The following is a 16,934-nucleotide window of genomic DNA, read 5'->3' on the forward strand; positions in this document are numbered from 1 at the left end:
AGAGTACTTTAAGTCAGGATCCCTGCTGGATTTCTACTCTTCTCTTAAGGAGGAGAACTTTCCAAACATGAGGAGACATGCTCAGAAGATGTTGGTTCTCTTTGGCTCTACCTACATGTGAACAAACATTTTCAATGATGAAGTTTACAAAATCCAGGTATAGATCCTCTCGAACTGATGTTCAACTGACTTCGATGCACTCGTTAAAGCCCTGCAGAGACTAGATTTCTCTCATTGAACAAAAAAAATTATTTGCAAACAGCAAATGGGGTGGTAAGATAAAAAAAGTAGGCATGTAAAGGCATCAACTAGCAGTGAACTGGGACACTTTCTTGGGAAGCCTTTTCTCAAAATCACAGTTCAATATAATGTGACTTGTGTAATGTTTGGAGCACAAAGACAATATTGTGATGTCTGTAGAATAATAAGAACCTCTTTCCAACAGTATTTTAAACTCAAAATGTGTTTTGGAGTGAATGTGACTGAAAATGTTACTAATGTAAGCCACAAAAGTTGAAAAAAAGTTTAAACACAGGAAATTTGATTGAATAAAAGATTTTCTTTGTAAGGCAACCCCTAAACCTTTCCATTGCTTGATTATAGCATATAGCCTAATCTCACCAGCTTGTCAAAACAATGCTACTTACTTTTTTATAAAGAAATGCAATTAATATTATGCAGAATTGAGTTCAGCCTTTTGCCCCAGCCCTAGGGCTGCAGGATATATCGGCTATGTACGATATATCGATATAATTTCCAAGGGGATACAAGATTTGACAATATCATTTATATCGATATATGTGTTAAAATGGTCAGTTTCCGCCTCAAGCGTCTGTGTTTGCCTTGGAGACTGTGAGCGAGACCCCTCCCCCTCCCACTCTGTCCTTCCGAACGTGCCGTGTGCAAAGACACCTCATACCCTCACCCGCCGCCGCCTCACAAGAAAACAAGCATGGAGGATCCCGATAAAATAAAAAACGAGACGGAGGCGGGAGACGACATTGTTTCAAAAGGAGGAACAACGGCTCCATAATATAGAAATGGATTGGTTTTAAAAAAAAAAGAGGAGCAGCAGCTGCAGGTCATCTGTAGGGAATGTAACAAAACAGTTGCGTCCAAAAGTGGAAGCACGACCAATCTTTTCCACCATTTGCAGCAGCGGCACGAAGTGCAGTATGAGGAATGTGTGAAACTCCGTGGCTGTGCTGCTGCTGCTTCACCGACCGCGAAAGCTTCTTCTGCCCCAAAACAATGTATTTTGCAAGAATCCTTCACTTGTGGTGAGCCATATTACAAGAAAACTGCAAAGTGGCGTGAGATCACTAAAGCGGTGGCCTACCACATCGCAAAAGACATGGTCCCGGTCGCAACGGTGGCCCAGGATGGTTTCAAAAAGTTCCTTCGAACAATGGACCCAAGGTACAATTTGCCAAATCGAAATTTCTCTGAAGAAGTGCTGCCAGAGATGTACACCACTCTCTGGCAAAAGCTGACAGCCCGGCTCGCAACAGTAAAAGATTTTGCGGTCACTACCGATATGTGGTCGAGTAGGACCTGCGAGCCGTATATGTCATTGACAGTTCATTTTATCGAGGACTGGAGAATGGAGTCGGTGTGCCTCCAAACCAGCTACTTTCCTCAAGATCACACCGGAGAGCACATCGCTGAAGCCCTGCAGGATGCCCTCTCAAGCTGGAAGCTGGAGGAAAAGGGGCTGGTGGCCATAACCACCGACAACGGGAGCAACGTTGTTAAAGCGGCCCACCTGCTAAAATGGCTGAGGATGCAATGCTTTGGTCACCGACTTAATTTGGCCATAGGTGAGTACAATGTCAAAGTAATTGTTACAGGGAAGAGAAAATGTGTGCATGCTTTAAAACGGTTGTTTGCCATAACAAATTGTTCACAGTTAAATGGTGTTTGAATTTGACATACAATCTAAATCACACACCTCCCTATTAAACACAGGTGATCTTCCTTTTTTAGATAATAAAAATCAAAGAAAAATAAAAAAAATTAAATACTTTTATTTTAAATGTTTTCTTTTAAAGAACATGAACACACAACTGAAAAATGTAACACACAAACAAAATAAACAACTAACATGGCGTACTCTACTTAACAAGGTTCTAAGAGATAGTTTAAATTAAAAGGTAAATAAAAAAGTCAATGATTTAAAATATTTTTTAACATTTTTATTTCAGGACATGGCATGGATGATCACTGCATCACAAGGTGCATTGCGCTGTGCAAGAAAATAGTCAGCAGCTTTTCCTATAGCTGGAAACGGAGGAGAGAATTGGCTGAGGTGCATATTCAGCTGGGTCTACCGACTCACCAGCTCATCACAGAGTCAGCCACACATTGGGGATCGAGACAGCAGATGATCAGCAGGGTCCTGGAGCAAAAGGCAGCCCTCTCCAAAGTCCTGTTTGCTGACAAGAAGTCGAGACATCATGTCCTTAACTGGCAGGACGTAGAGGTCCTGCAGGCAGTCCAGAAAGTCCTGAAGCCCCTTCATGACTTCACAGACGCTCTCTCCGGTGAAGAGTATGTCACCCTCTCCTACGTCAGGCCTGTGCTACACCTCTTCAATTCAAGTCTCCTAATACGGGAAGAGGATGATAGTGAGCTGTGTAGGTCGATCAAGACCAGAATCTTGGATTACCTTAATGCCAAGTATGCTGACCCAGACGCAAGTGACCTTCTGGATATGGCGTCACTTGCGGATCTACGTTTCAGGGTTAAATACATCCCAGGTGAAAGAGTTGAGGCACTGAAACACAGAGCTGTGTTGGAGGTGGAGGCCTTGCAGGCTGATTTGGGCAGCGGTAAGCCGGACCCGGCTGGGCCTGTGCCAGAGGAACCAGGAATGCCACCACCATCCACAAAGAAGAAGTCACTGGCCAGCTTCTTCAAGCAGAGCACAGCCACTAACACCAGGCTGACACAGAGGGAGGCGATTGAAAGTGAGCTTACAAGCTACTTACAGTCAGCTATCATCGACCACGACACAGATCCTCTCCAATGGTGGAAGATGCATGCCGATATTTTTCCAGCACTGAGCCTCCTGGCAAAAAAGTACCTTTGCGCACCAGCAACCAGTTCCCCTTCTGAAAGGGTTTTCAGTTGCAGCGGCAACATTGTCAACTGTCACAGGGCATCCCTGAAGCCTGAGGCAGTTGATGGACTCGTTTTTCTTGCACAAAACCTGTAAAATACAGGAGCACTGCATATGAGAAAAGGTATTTAGCCTGTTCTGTTGGTAATTTTGTTCTGTTGTTTACATTCTTGTTCTTTGCACAGCTGTAGGAGATGAAAAATCTTAACTCTTTTAATTTAATTTAAACTATTTAATATATTTGTTATTTCACACAATGTTAGATGTTGGCACCACATCATTTGTCAGAGAGATTTTAAGATTTTATTAATTTTGTTAAGAAGCTGAAAAACTCCTATTTTTTTTTAAAATAACTATACAAAATCACATGTTGATATATGTTGCAGTCATACTGACCTGTGTTTTAATGAATGTGCTTGCAACATCTCACATGTGGCTTTTGACTTAAAAAAAAACATCTAACCCACTCTATAGAAAATATCGAGATATATATCGTATATCGCCATTCAGCCAAAAAATATCGGGATATAATATTTTGCCCATATCGTGCAGCCCCTTCACAATATTTTCTGTTTCTCATGTGGCCCCATGGAAAAAATAATTGCCCACCCCTGCTCTAGACTCTCAAACCCAGGTCACTGGTAACCTAGTAAGACGTTATAGGACGTTACACAACTGAAGTTATTTGAAAATTTTCTGAAATATTTTGTGCTGTGTTGCTTTTTATAGATTCATCATGTAAATGCAAAGAATTAAGATTAAAGATGCACAAATCTTTAACAAGCACGAACCGACCTGATTCTTCTCTCTCATTCGTCTCGTTTGTTCTCAGACTCGACTCCTCCCAGTCACACTAATCGCTGACTCTCTGTCCGTTCACTGACTGTGAGTGAGCTAGTGACGGGTCGTTCGCGACCGAATCAGTCACAAAATACGATAATACGATTCAATATTGTTGAAATGGTAAATGCAGTCTTTGTATTTTCTGTGTCATCACAAATCACTCTTGTTACAAAACGACTGAGGACCGGTCGCTTCAAGCAGCCTCTGGTGGTGTCCCTTTTAACTGCACTCAACGCTGAGATGGCCCGGGTTTTTTCATATGATTGAGTTCAACTCCTTGCTGTCTGAATCCTCGATCCTTGACCTCAGATTCAAAAGGAAGATCTGGTCCTTCCTGCAAGAGGTAACCTCCAACCCGCTGACCTGGTGGAAAAGTAGATTGGTAATCTATCCGAGGCTCACTCAGCTGATGATGGAGAGAATGTGTGTTGTCGCCACGTCAGTGCCATCGGAACGCGTGTTCAGCAAGATGGGGCTGATCATTTTGGAGAGGCGCAGCCGTCTGTCTCCCTCCAAGGCGCAACAAGTGATGTTCCTTAATACGAACCTAAAGTGAACATTCAGGCTTCTCCAGTTTCCAACACTGCACCCCTTGTCACTGTTACTATCACATAGCGCTTTCACTTTCCCACTCTTTCACTGTTTTCCATTTCTGGCTCTCCTGGGGTTCGTCTTCGTCTGTATCACGGTACTTCCCTTCGTACCGGGGTTTTTCCGTCGCTTCCCTTTGGTGGGCCCCCATAGGTCCTCCCGTCGTTGCTAGAGTCTTCCCTGTATGTCTCTCTCCACAAACAAACACACCCAAACACACGTTGACGCATAAACGCCGACACGCACATACACACTGGCGCACACACGCACTCACAGACACGCACACAGCCTCTATCACTCACTCTTTCTATCACACACACACACAAGAAGTCTGGACAGAGATATCTGCCCAGCTGCTCACACCTTACTAGTGGGCGAGAGGTTTCTACTATTACTGTCTGCTTTGGTCAATGTAATTATCCGTCTGCCGCCGCACTCACGATCATGAGCCACATCAAAATAGCGTTGAGCGTTACAAAGCAAGCAAGCAAGTGCACATAGCAGGGTTATTTGCACAAAAAGTCTTACTATTCAAGCAGGGTAGCACAATATGGTTATCAGTGTTACTGTGTCGGATCCCAACCAACGCCTTATCACAACAAGGAGTATCTTCTCTGGACCCACCAGACTCCTATCACGCACAGTTCCCCTTAAGTGTCCCTCGGCTTCTAACCTAAACGAAGTCAGACCGTACCTGTGTCCCTCGACCCCTGACCTTAACAAAGTCAGACTATAGTGTCCCTCGACTTCAAACCTAAACGGAGCCAGACTATAGTGTCCCTCGACCCCTAACCTTAACGAAGTCAGACTATAGTGTCCCTGGACTTCAAACCTAAACGGAGCCAGACTATAGTGTCCCTCGACCCCTAACCTTAACGAAGTCAGACTATAGTGTCCCTCGACTTCAAACCAAAACAGAGACAGACTGTATAGCGTCCCTCGTCTCCTTCTTGGGCTGGACCTCTGTCCCACAGCTCCTAATATTGTACAATTCTGGCCCTTTGGTTCCTCTATATGGTCTTACAATGGCTTATTATTTTAATTATATCTCCTTCAGAGTTCTCAGCGATTTTTCAACTTCATGTCGGTTATGCTTTTCTTACCCAAGGCCGGGATCACACAGCGTACACAACGGGCCGCTGGCTGTTCACCACTTCTACCTAGGTTTCCTATGCCTTAGTCCTATGCAGATTCAGTCTTTTAGACATTAGGTTCTGCTCACCTGTTTTAAGGGCCCGTGAAAGAGGTGGTGAGTGTCGCGCCCGTCGCTCGCCTCCGGCCCTCATGTCGAGCAGAGATCCCCTTATGCATTCTTCTCCTTGATGAGAATACAGGAAACTCTGTCCTTTTAAGTAAATATTATTTGATATTATGTGCACTGTGTGTGCATAACATAAGTGCCTAAATCTCACTGAAGTGGCTCATCACAGCTATATCTACCAAGTACCAAGAAAGGATAAGACACTTCATGTCTAAACATGTAGTGTAATAAAATCCCAGTGATCGTTTGAATTGTTATGGCGTCATGTTAAAAAGAGATGGAGATGCCTTGACAACATTATACAGCTGAAAACCTGGTGTACTTATTTGAGAACAATTTAGGGGCCTATGTTTGAATCTGCTCGCAGCTTTGGATCCAAGCCCAGTGAATCATGGAACTCTAATGTGTGGCGCTCACATATATTCTTTAAACACGGCAGTTGTGGCATGAATAACATTTTCAGATAAAAGTGCTGCGTGAAAAATGATAATGTCCCTGTGTGTCCCTCTGTTCATGCCTGCCATGACACCACTCCCTTTTGTTGTTATTGATGACTCCCAGGCAGACAACATATCTAAAAGATGCTCTTTGAAGAGCGATGAGCCATCGCTGCTTTCTCTATGACGCCTCTTGAATGCTCATTTCAAAATGGTTGACCTTCACTGGAGCGTGCCAGTCGTTATCCCACCAATGGTTACATGATTAAGCTCCAATCACTCATCAATCCCTTATGATGAGTGATCAGCATCCTACTACTTTCATCATGTGTGCTGGAGAATAAATAAAAGAAAAAATCTCTTATGCTTATCGATTCAAATCAAAAGGTTTTATCCTTCCAATTACTAACTGTATTTTGCTTCCATATAATGAAAATAAAAGAAAACAAGCTAATGTGAGCATTATTACAGCGCCACACAACTGTAATAATGTTATTCAACCACAAGGCGTGAAGGTGTGGACCGCTGTAGGCCCATCCTAAACGACCTGTGCTGAAAGCGGTCAGTAATGAACGTGGATACCTCTCAACAACATGACCATGCTTCCCCATTCTGTAATCTATCCACCAATGTCACTTACACTCTCTCTCTTAATGTATACTAGAGTTTTTCAACCCCTAGTTGTACTTAAACCCATAGTTATTGTGGTGGGAATTCCGGACCACGTGAAGACCACTGAAAAAAATGCATATTTCAACAAATACAGAGACACAGGATGTGAAAACAAAATGTTGCCATTACAGCTATAATGTGGAAACCCCGGTCAATAATCTAACAAATGTCTGAGCGCATAATATAATAACATTTTGCCTATAATTTTACAACGCATACAATTTTGGTTCACCTATTACGAAATGAAGCAAGCATAATAATTGTCTCCCGACGTTATGAAGTAAGCATAATCATTTTAAGTCCTCTGCATTTTCACCCATTTGAATATCTGGAGCTTCAACCCTGAGGGGGATAGTGTCAAGTTCTTTGAAGAAAGTAGTCCAATCCGGATCGCTTTTAACTCACTTCATTTGTGTTTCGGTATGGTAACTTTGAAGCAAAAGGAGGGGAATTGTATCTAACACGCGTGTGAGCGACAAACAGCAGACCTTCGTATCTATCTAGTATCTCCAGGCTGCCACATGTTTCTGACCTCAAATCTGACTCCCGCTCTGGTTTGTATCAAGTAGGCGTGGCCTATGTGACGTAGGCGTGGCCTATGTGACGTTTTGGCTCCGCCCTCCTCACCTGTCTAATAATAATAATAATACATTTCATTTAGAGGCGGCTTTCAAGCCACCCAAGGTCAAAAAGGCGTTGCCATCTGTGGCTGGAGTAGTTATTGCAGCTTATATGTTCGATCCTGCTTCCTAGTGGCTATGTGGGGGTAATGCAGCTTATGTGTTTGATCCTGCTTCCTAGTGGCTATGTGGGGGCAGCTTATGTGCTTAAAATACATAACAATAGACAATGCTGCAAAGATGCATCATATATTCCGTTGCATTCACGACATCCGACCGATGAAAGATTGGAGCATGAGTTAGAGACAAATAGAAGAAACTACGAAGAAGAAAGGTGTCGAGAACAACCGAAAAAAAGAGAGCGTCTTACTTTGCTTCATTTCACATATAACAAACACTCGGACAAATTAAGTTGATTTCTGTGTTTAACTGAGAAAACAGGGAGTGAAAGGACGGGAACCTATAATCTTCTGCTATATATAATAAATGAAAAAATAAAAAACATCGATGCACACGTGCTGCACAACCCATGTATTGTTATATTTATTGTATGTTGTGTACTATCTGTGCATTCACACCAAACGCGAATGATAATACCTTTCTTTTAAGGACTTTGTTGGGGGCTCAAGGAGAAGAATAATATAAATTTGAGCAACAAAGTATTAAGACATTTCAGGAGGCTCAAGAAGTAGAGTATTATTACATTTTAGCAACAAAGAGTAGTCTTGTGGTGGACTATAGAGCTCGTCAGTCCGCCCCTTCCGATAGACCCCCATGGGACCTTTGAGATCGTAAAATATTAGGGATGGGCGTGAGGAATCGATTACTCGAGTACTACTCGTTACAAATGAACTCGGTTGGTGGACAGGCAAACTCGAGTTTGCATATACACACACAAAGAAAGTTTTCTGAAGCAAATGTATCAATTTTCTGTCGGCGCCACTAACGCATGACGTGGGCACAAAGAAAATTAAATGCATCCATTTCCATGGCGCGTTCCGTGGCGTGTGCAGGCACGCCAGAATTCAAAAAGTTAAGAGATGGCGGTTAAAGCAAACCGCAGGGAAGAATTGAAATACTTTAAAGAAATAGGAGATCATAAGGTGAAATGTAAAATATGCCTAGCGAAATCGAGCTACCAGAAAGTACTATGCGGCAACATATGCTCCTGAAACACAACAGTGAGTTCGGGAAAGCAGACCCGCAGCAACGGTGAAAGTGAAAGTGTGTCGGCTATATTTTCACCGCCGCAAGACGCAGCTGTAATCCCGGGCGTGTAGAGAAGATCACAACGCTGAGTATTTCCATAGTCCATTTGCTGCCGTTTTATTTGCAGCTTTAAGCATTTATTTGCAATGGTTAGGCTACTTGTTTCGTTTTTTTTAAACTGTTACAGGCCTTGGTTCGACGTGATTTAAATTGTGAGACGCATATTTATTTTTGTAAGGGAAATGTGTTTTGAACGTTTGCAAAAATAAATAATGAATACTCTGATAACTCTGACTGTTTTGATGGAGAATAAGCATTAGGCCTACATGTTTGGTTGGTAATATTGCCGTTCATCATCAGGCCTATTCCTGCTGCAGATGCGTTGCATTCTAAAAATAGATTTGATTTAACGAGTACTCGATTGATCCTCGAGGAATTCCTTCGATCATTCGAGTTTGGAATTTACTACTCGTGCCCATCCCTATAAAATATGAATGTGTTTCAATGGAGAGAAAGTAATTTTCTCTTCCCAGTCTTCATATGCCCTGGATTACACATATGTTGGTTGTGGATTTAAATGATAATTGTTCATGTCAAGAGTTTGACCGTTTATTTTGCAATTGTTCAGTTAAAGGCTGTAGAGAAAACTGAAATGAGAAAGACCTCATGTCTCGTATGTGACGTCACACTCCCTGCGACTGGCGTGGACAAGACCGACAATCTCCCCATCGGCATAACTGAAACTCTACACATGCCCCGACTTATGATGGTTTTCACCTCTTTCGATGCTGTTATCCTCCCCTTGGAAAAGAGCGGTAAAGTGGAGCAGAGAGATCGCCATGTCTGTACAAGAATGGTGGTGACGTATATCATTCGCGTCGAGAGCAGCGAGGGGCTGTAGTTCATAAAGCGGCCTCACACAAAACCTAACATTATCAAACTTCCTTGCGATTTTCTTTTGTTTTCTTTGCATGAAATTAATTATAATTTAATTCCACAAACAACATATGTGTAATCCAGGGCATGTAAAGACTTGGATCAGAAAATAATTACTTTCTCTCCATTGAAACCCATTCAAATTTTTCTAGCCCAGAGGTCCCATTGGGGTCTCCCTGAAGGGGCAGATTTACCTGCTCTATAGACATAATTCCCCATACTGTGTTATAGGGACGCTGTCTCTTTAAGAGATTGCGTGTCTTTTTTGTTGATGTGCCGGTCAAAACAATGTTTTTTATATAATATAATGAACGACACACCGTTGCGTTGCCAACGTGAGAAATTGTCCCTTCACTTATTTTATCGCAATTTCTACAATCTATAGACAGAAAGTCTTACCTGGGAGCGTGTGTCGACAGCGGTTAAAACATTCAGAGCTGGGATATTAATATCGCAAGACATTAGAGGATTTCCGAAGAGGCGAGTAATATTTTAATATAAATAATGTTTAGGGCAAATAAATTGTAGTCTATAGACATAACGTTTCAGCTGGGAGCGTCTGTAGATGGCGAGGCTGTTATCTCGATCTTGCCGTTCTCTTGCAACGTCGGTGTCCGACCGGGTGTGTTTGCGGTCTGTGTGTGGGCATGTGTGTTCGTGTTTGTGTGTGCGGTGTGTGTGTGTGTGTATGCGATGTGTATGTATGTGTGTGTGTGAGCTGCAGGCTGCTTAGCACATGCGCACTGACCAAGTGTTGTGGAGTAACTTGTCCGACAAGCCTATTATATAGTAGTAAGATAAGATGTTTCCCTCACCTGCTCCGTCATTCATTGATAGTCCTATCACTATCAATGATAGGACTATCACAATAGTCCTATTTTTTGTCTAACTTTGTCAAAGTCAAGGTACTTCCCCCGGCTCTACTCCTCTGTTCAAGCCCTCATTATTTGCGTTTCATTGATGTTTCCTGGATGCCCTCTGCATCTCACCAAGGTCCCTCCCTCTTCCTCCCTTTCCTGAGCCAAATGCTCCGTCTTTACCGTCAACACTGAGCCACAGGGGAGTGAAACCATTTGTGAACAAAAGGTTGCATTGTTTGCTCAATGTAAATGTAACTACAGTGCTAACCCTAACCCTTTAGAATCCAGTATCTACTAAGCAAATTAAATGGCCCTGTTTTCTTAAGTCTAACACAAAGATGTGTGCGCATGTGCAGGCACGAACTCACGCATACACGCACAACAGAGCAATGTACTTGATAATATTTTGCACCATAGACTGTACTTCAACCATCTGTTTGTCAGTTATTACCATGTTTTAAGGTTTGCAGGAAGCAGAATAACCCCAAGCATGTCTCATCCACTGGGCTGCAAACGGTTTGACTCAGCGCAGTTAGCTACATTGTGTGTGTGTGTGTGCGCGTGTTGGTGTATGGCGCCTGTGAGATGGGTGTTTGTATAGCTGGTTGGCGGGGTGGCTATGAGATGCTGGAGAGGCCTGTAGTCGGGAGGGGTCTGCAATATATATGTGCACGTTTACCTTGTGCACATGACTTTTTATATCATGCCTTTTATCTTGGCATTATTAAATAGATTGTGTAATAGTCTGTACATTGACATGTACATTACGTTGGAATCAAATATATTAAGCGCTTAAGATTGTAATCTAAAAGATGGACGTAATGGCTGGAGAAAAGGCTACATCGTCAAGCTATAGGTCATGACCAAGAGCAAGGGTGTAGAAGGGCTAGCCTATAGGCAAGTTTACGCGCCGAACCCTGGGCGGCGCCATTACCCTCCACAAATGCATTTCATTTCCGCCGGAAGTGGTTTGCGCTGTCTTGCGCAGCGGTTGCCAATGTAAACAGACGCTTTGACAGCCCACTGTCAGATCGATATCGTAAGCTAATAATGTCCATACAATGGCAACACAGTTTAAAGGATCTTACTGGAGATGGCATTACTATCCCCCACCCGAATTCAGTGCAGAACTGGGTGGATAACATGGCGACGTGGCCCAACATAACGTACAGCAAGATTTGCGCCTATTTCGTGGACTCCATAGCAACGGATGGGAAAGCGATGGACAGTCTGAAAGCCTCCGAGGCTTATCAATATTTGCATAGCGACAAAGTCGGTTGTGTCATGTCATACAAACATGATCGTTTTGTTTATTTGAAAGCAAATGTAGAGCCTAGTCAATGTTTGAATAGCGCGTGGCATAATGCTTGGGTGCTGGTAACTGAAGCTGGAGAAGTCAAAACGGCGGGATGCACGTGTGTCGCTGGACCAGGGAGATCTTGTTCCCATGCAGCTGCGATCCTGTGGAAGGTAACTCATTATTTGACCATTGTACTCTAGGCCTATATGTCTTTTTTATTTTCAGCATCCGAACTACATCATAGAGGTTAGAGTGCAAGTGTGTGTGTGTGTGTGTACCAAGATCATAATAATAACACATTTTCTATTACTGAAATCCCAGTGCAAACTATATCATATGGCATGTTTGCAGTGAACTCATTATTATAATATCAATGCACTGTTTTTACTATATATCTTTCTAGGTAGAAAATGCTGGGAGACAGGGGAAAACCGGGCTTGCCTGCACAGACGGACAGAACCAGTGGAATGCTGGGTCTAAAAGAAATGCTGGTCAGAGGAAGATGAAGAATGTATGCTTCAAACGACACAATAGGAAGGACCTCTACCAGCTGCCATAAACTGCACAGCCATCCTCTACCACTCCAGAACCAGCACAGGAGGTGAGACTCTTTGGAAATCATGGAGAGTGGAGGAAGAACGCACTTGCCTCACCAATGGCAGAACTTTTCAATTGCCCTGGGAATAGCCTCCTACAACTCTGCCTTAATGCTGATACCTCCAACATCACCGATCCAATACCATGCCCACACCTCCATCTCCTAACCCATGATGAGCACCACACACCACTGGCTTGTGTAAAATGCAGAACCTTCTACAATCAATACATTGATATGTCCACACCCCAGCTTGAGGAGATTGAGAAGGTTACAAAAGCACAGAGCAAAGAACAGGTCTGGCACGATGCACGGAGAGTGCGAATTACAGCAAGCACGGCTAAAAAGGTGCCCATTCGCTTAACCACGGCGCCTGAGAAGTTTTTGTCAGAGCACTTACATCCATCCTTCCGTGGCAATGCCGCAACTCGTCAAGGAGCGGAGGGGGAGGAACTTGCAAGGGACTATTTGGAAACTCGGGGCAACAGCATCGAAACCAAAGGGTTAGTGGTGTGCAAAAAGGAACCGTGGCTTGCAGCATCACCCGATGGAGTGATAAACAAAGACACTCTTTTAGAAATCAAAACACCTGTGATGGGAGACAAGTCAATTAAAGAATTTTTGGCAACAAAGAGCTGTGAAATCACAACTGTGGCAAATGGCGAGAGGGTAGAATACCATATTGCCTACTATGGTCAAAAAGGCTACTACATGCAGGTTCAACTTGGGATGCACTGCACAGGGCTTCAGCACGCCAAGTTGGTCATCTGGAACAAAACTGAGCACCTAGAAATAGAAGTACCCTATGACCAAGGCTTTGTTCAGGAGCAAATCACAAGGCTGCGCACATTCTACTTTTCCCACATGCTCCCAAAAATCGTTGATTATTTTGTCGAGGGAAGGTTACAGTTCTGCAGTAAATATCTCAGCATTTTAAAACTAAAATAAACTGCCTTATGTAGGTGCCCAAGGGTGCCAGCAGATGTCTGTTGTTTACATAATGTAATATAATGATGAATTTAATGTTGAATATAATACAAAGTTGAAAATAAAGGTTGATGTATTTTCATTTCATTATTGCACTGAACTACGATCATGAGTGCCCCATCTTGTGTTACAATTTCTTTAAACACAATTCGTCCATAGTAAACTCATACATTAATAACACTGGATGAATTAATTGTTTTGAGGAAATGAAACAAATGGCTTCAACAAGAAAGATCATGTATTTAATCCTAACATGTATTAAAAAGTGAAATACAAAACAAGCCCACACAATAACATCACTATAACAATCATTTACAATATTAACCAATACTAGTATGCACACAGGGACACAAGGCAAGATTCTAACCCTCACGAGGCATTCTGATCAGTGGACTTCTTAGGTTAACTAGGCCAGCACAGATGGTCAAGATGTTGTCCAGTTTACGTGCCATGCTGATGGGAACGGTCTGGGATAAAATCTTAAAGACCTTCAGTCTCTGGATTGCTCTTTCCACATGTATGCGGACATTGGCTACTCGCCTGGTTCGTGTTATCTCCTCATTGGTCAACTGATTGCGCCTGTTGGTGAATGCAGGGATGTTCAAACTGACCTTTCTTTCATTAAGCAGGTCTCGAATGGTGAACCCACGGTCCGCCATGACCTCATCACCAGCCCTTAGATAGTCCAGAAACCCACTGTCCATGGTGATAAACTTATCGCTGCTTCTGCCAGCATATGCGTCAGATATAAACATGATTAGCCCATTAGGGGCCACAGCGACAAGATATTTCACAGTGTTGCGTGATTTATACTGACTGAAAGTGTCACTCCTTGAATCTGGGTTTGTGGCTCTCTGCATGGCACTTTTCGTCAATGATGCAGGTGGTTCGAGGGTAGTTCCTCTTAAACGGTAAGGGCATGGTGGCACGAATGGTCTCTCTTGGAAGCCAGGGGATCAGGACTTTGAACTGTTCACCCATCACGCCAATCCAGTGACTAATCACAATGCTCGCTATGGATGTAGACACATTGAAACGGTGAGAAATATCTCCTAATATAAGATTTAGTTTTAGCTTCATCAAGGTCATCAGGATTTGGTCAACAACAGGAAGGGTAATTGATGGCTTAGCGAAAGGCAACAACGCCGTCACCATGGTGAAAAATTTAACCATGTGCACTCCTGTATACAGCCGAGACCTAGAATCATCAATGACTGTGGTGCTAGTCACAGTAGGATCCTCGCACTGTGTGGCCTTATCTACTTTAACAGACTGTGTTGTTGAAAAGTATGTGTGGTCAGTCAGTGACGGATCCTCCCACTGGGTCTGGGCATCTCGGAATTTTGGTGTGGCAGGCTCGGCCTCACAGGCAGGCTGACACGTTTCGGGAGCATCTAAAAAGGGGAAGAAAACATAAATGGAGCAAAATTAATGCAGGCATAGTAGGGTCCTCTCACTAAAAACATCACAGTCGCATAAATTGTACTACAACATTACACTCTCTCACACACACACACACACACACACACACACACACACACACACACACACACACACACACACACACACACACACAGCACTGTATCTCACAACCCAACGTACGTACAAGCAATGATGTAACGTTAGCTCTACTGTCTATGAACATTAGCCTAGCTATGGTGAACATTTTGTCCCATCTTCAAAACAACCAGCTGTTTTAGCAAAACACCGGTAGCAATGTTAGTGTATGATAACTTCTTCACAGTTAACAGTATTGTCAGTTTCCTAGCTAAAGTTGCTGAACTTACCATCAGATTGAAGTCTACGCTTCTTTGGGCAGGCAGTGGTCCGCCCGGTGACTCGGCTCCTCTTTGGCTGGGTAAAGCGTGTGTATCCCAACCACAACTCTGGAAAGGGATTATTCTTAGTTGGTCTCTTGTCCACAAAATTATGTGAACACACAAAAACGGTGCAGGGTGGATTTTTTAAATTCAATGCCTTCAGCCAGGCCCGTGATTCCGAGTCGGCATCAGGCTTGCGAAAAAACTCAAACAACGGAGGACATAAACATTGTCTCTTCGTGGCTGGTTTGTGGTCAAAACACTCTCTATTTAACCACTCGTTCAGGCGTTTCCTTGAGTTGGTACAGCCAACTACTGCACACGTAGTTCCCGAACCACTTTTCCTCGATACGTTGTCCATCCGTTTTCACACTGTGTCTCTGCGTCGATATCGGAGATACCTAGCAACATAAACCTGAGCCCGCCAGAACGGAAGTGGAAAGCATACACGGGAGGAGTTAAGGAAGTAGAGCGGAAACGGGTCAAAAACTTGTCTATAGCTTATACTAGGGATCGACCGATACTGATTTTTAAGGGCCGATACGATACCGATATTTTTTCATCAGCCTTAGCCGATACGCCGATACCGATTTTCTTGAGCCGATTTTTTTTTATTTTTTTTTTAAAGGAACATTTATTGAACTTCAATATAAAAAACAATATTTAACAAATAGTAAAAACAGGTGAAGTAGAACAAGTAAGAACAAGTAGATGAACAATATTTAACAAATATTAAAAACAGGTGAGGTAGAACAAGTAAAAAAAATAAATAAATAAAAATAAAAAAAATCTGTGAAAATCAGCCGCGTATCGGCCGATACCGATACACGTAAAAAACGCGAATATCGGCCGATAATATCGGCCGACCGATATATCGGTCGATCCCTAGCTTATACCCAGCAGTCTATAAGTGTGCATGTCCACTAAATAAAATTATTGTCATATTACCTCGCAGTAAGCGAGGTAATTTACCTTCCAGTCCCCACAAACAATTGGATAAGCCCGTAGCGGATAAGCCATGGCAATATATTTATTTATTACATGGCAGCAGCAGGCAGTTCACAGCAGCAGCAGGCAGTTCACTGAGCGAGTGAGAGTCAACGGGATGGCGACAGGTTCGGAAGCGCTTGCCGACCGTCCTCGGCTTGTTGAGAAAAAATACGAGAGAAGTGAAATATAGAGTTATTTTGCGTACCTCGCAGATAGCGAGGGCAAGCCCACGGACCAAATGAGACCTTTATGTAAGACGTGTTATAAAGGAGTTCAGACAAAGGGAGGTAACACGTAAAACATGGCATAGCACCTCGCTGACAGACATCCCGTGCTTCTCCGTCTAAATTTTCTGCGTCCAATCAGCGAACCGAGTGAGTGGCTGAGATCAATGACGTTAAAGTCAGCTCTCGTTGATGGATATTTTCACGCACGGTGATCGGTTTGTTTACAGCCTGAGCGCATTGTGATTCCTGGCCAAATGTTAGCGATTGGTTATGACGGATCCAGAGTGGCACTGGGCAGATCCAATAGTTTTAAAACTTCAACAGACATCCGCCTTCAAGTGGGTTAACGTTTGTCAATTGAGTAGGTCCAGACTCTCTGTACAAATGAAATTAAGTACGAGAGTCTTGTAGGACCAGGCTACATTAGGCCTACATGATCAGCGAATGTGATGTAGCCTATTAGGA

General features: G+C 43.1%; 2 protein-coding genes across 2 annotated transcripts; one reads left to right on the forward strand and one right to left on the reverse strand.

Moving 5' to 3' along the window:
- The first annotated feature begins 1,235 nt into the window (after positions 1-1,235).
- LOC132467060 (E3 SUMO-protein ligase ZBED1-like) lies at positions 1,236-3,448 on the forward strand. Its single transcript, XM_060064128.1, has 2 exons — positions 1,236-1,820; positions 2,205-3,448. Exons 1-2 carry the CDS (start codon positions 1,355-1,357, stop codon positions 3,215-3,217), a joined length of 1,479 nt encoding a protein of 492 aa, XP_059920111.1. The 5' UTR covers positions 1,236-1,354; the 3' UTR covers positions 3,218-3,448.
- A 10,204-nt stretch (positions 3,449-13,652) lies between these two features.
- On the reverse strand, positions 13,653-15,745 carry LOC132467064 (uncharacterized). The gene is given in 3 exon segments (XM_060064143.1): positions 13,653-14,302; positions 14,304-14,826; positions 15,220-15,745. Coding segments are annotated over 3 exon segments (1,425 nt in total). The 5' UTR covers positions 15,614-15,745; the 3' UTR covers positions 13,653-13,794.
- Positions 15,746-16,934: the final 1,189 nt, after the last annotated feature.

This window comes from Gadus macrocephalus, chromosome 1 (assembly GCF_031168955.1).
Source record: "Gadus macrocephalus chromosome 1, ASM3116895v1".
Taxonomy (NCBI): Eukaryota; Metazoa; Chordata; class Actinopteri; order Gadiformes; family Gadidae; genus Gadus; species Gadus macrocephalus.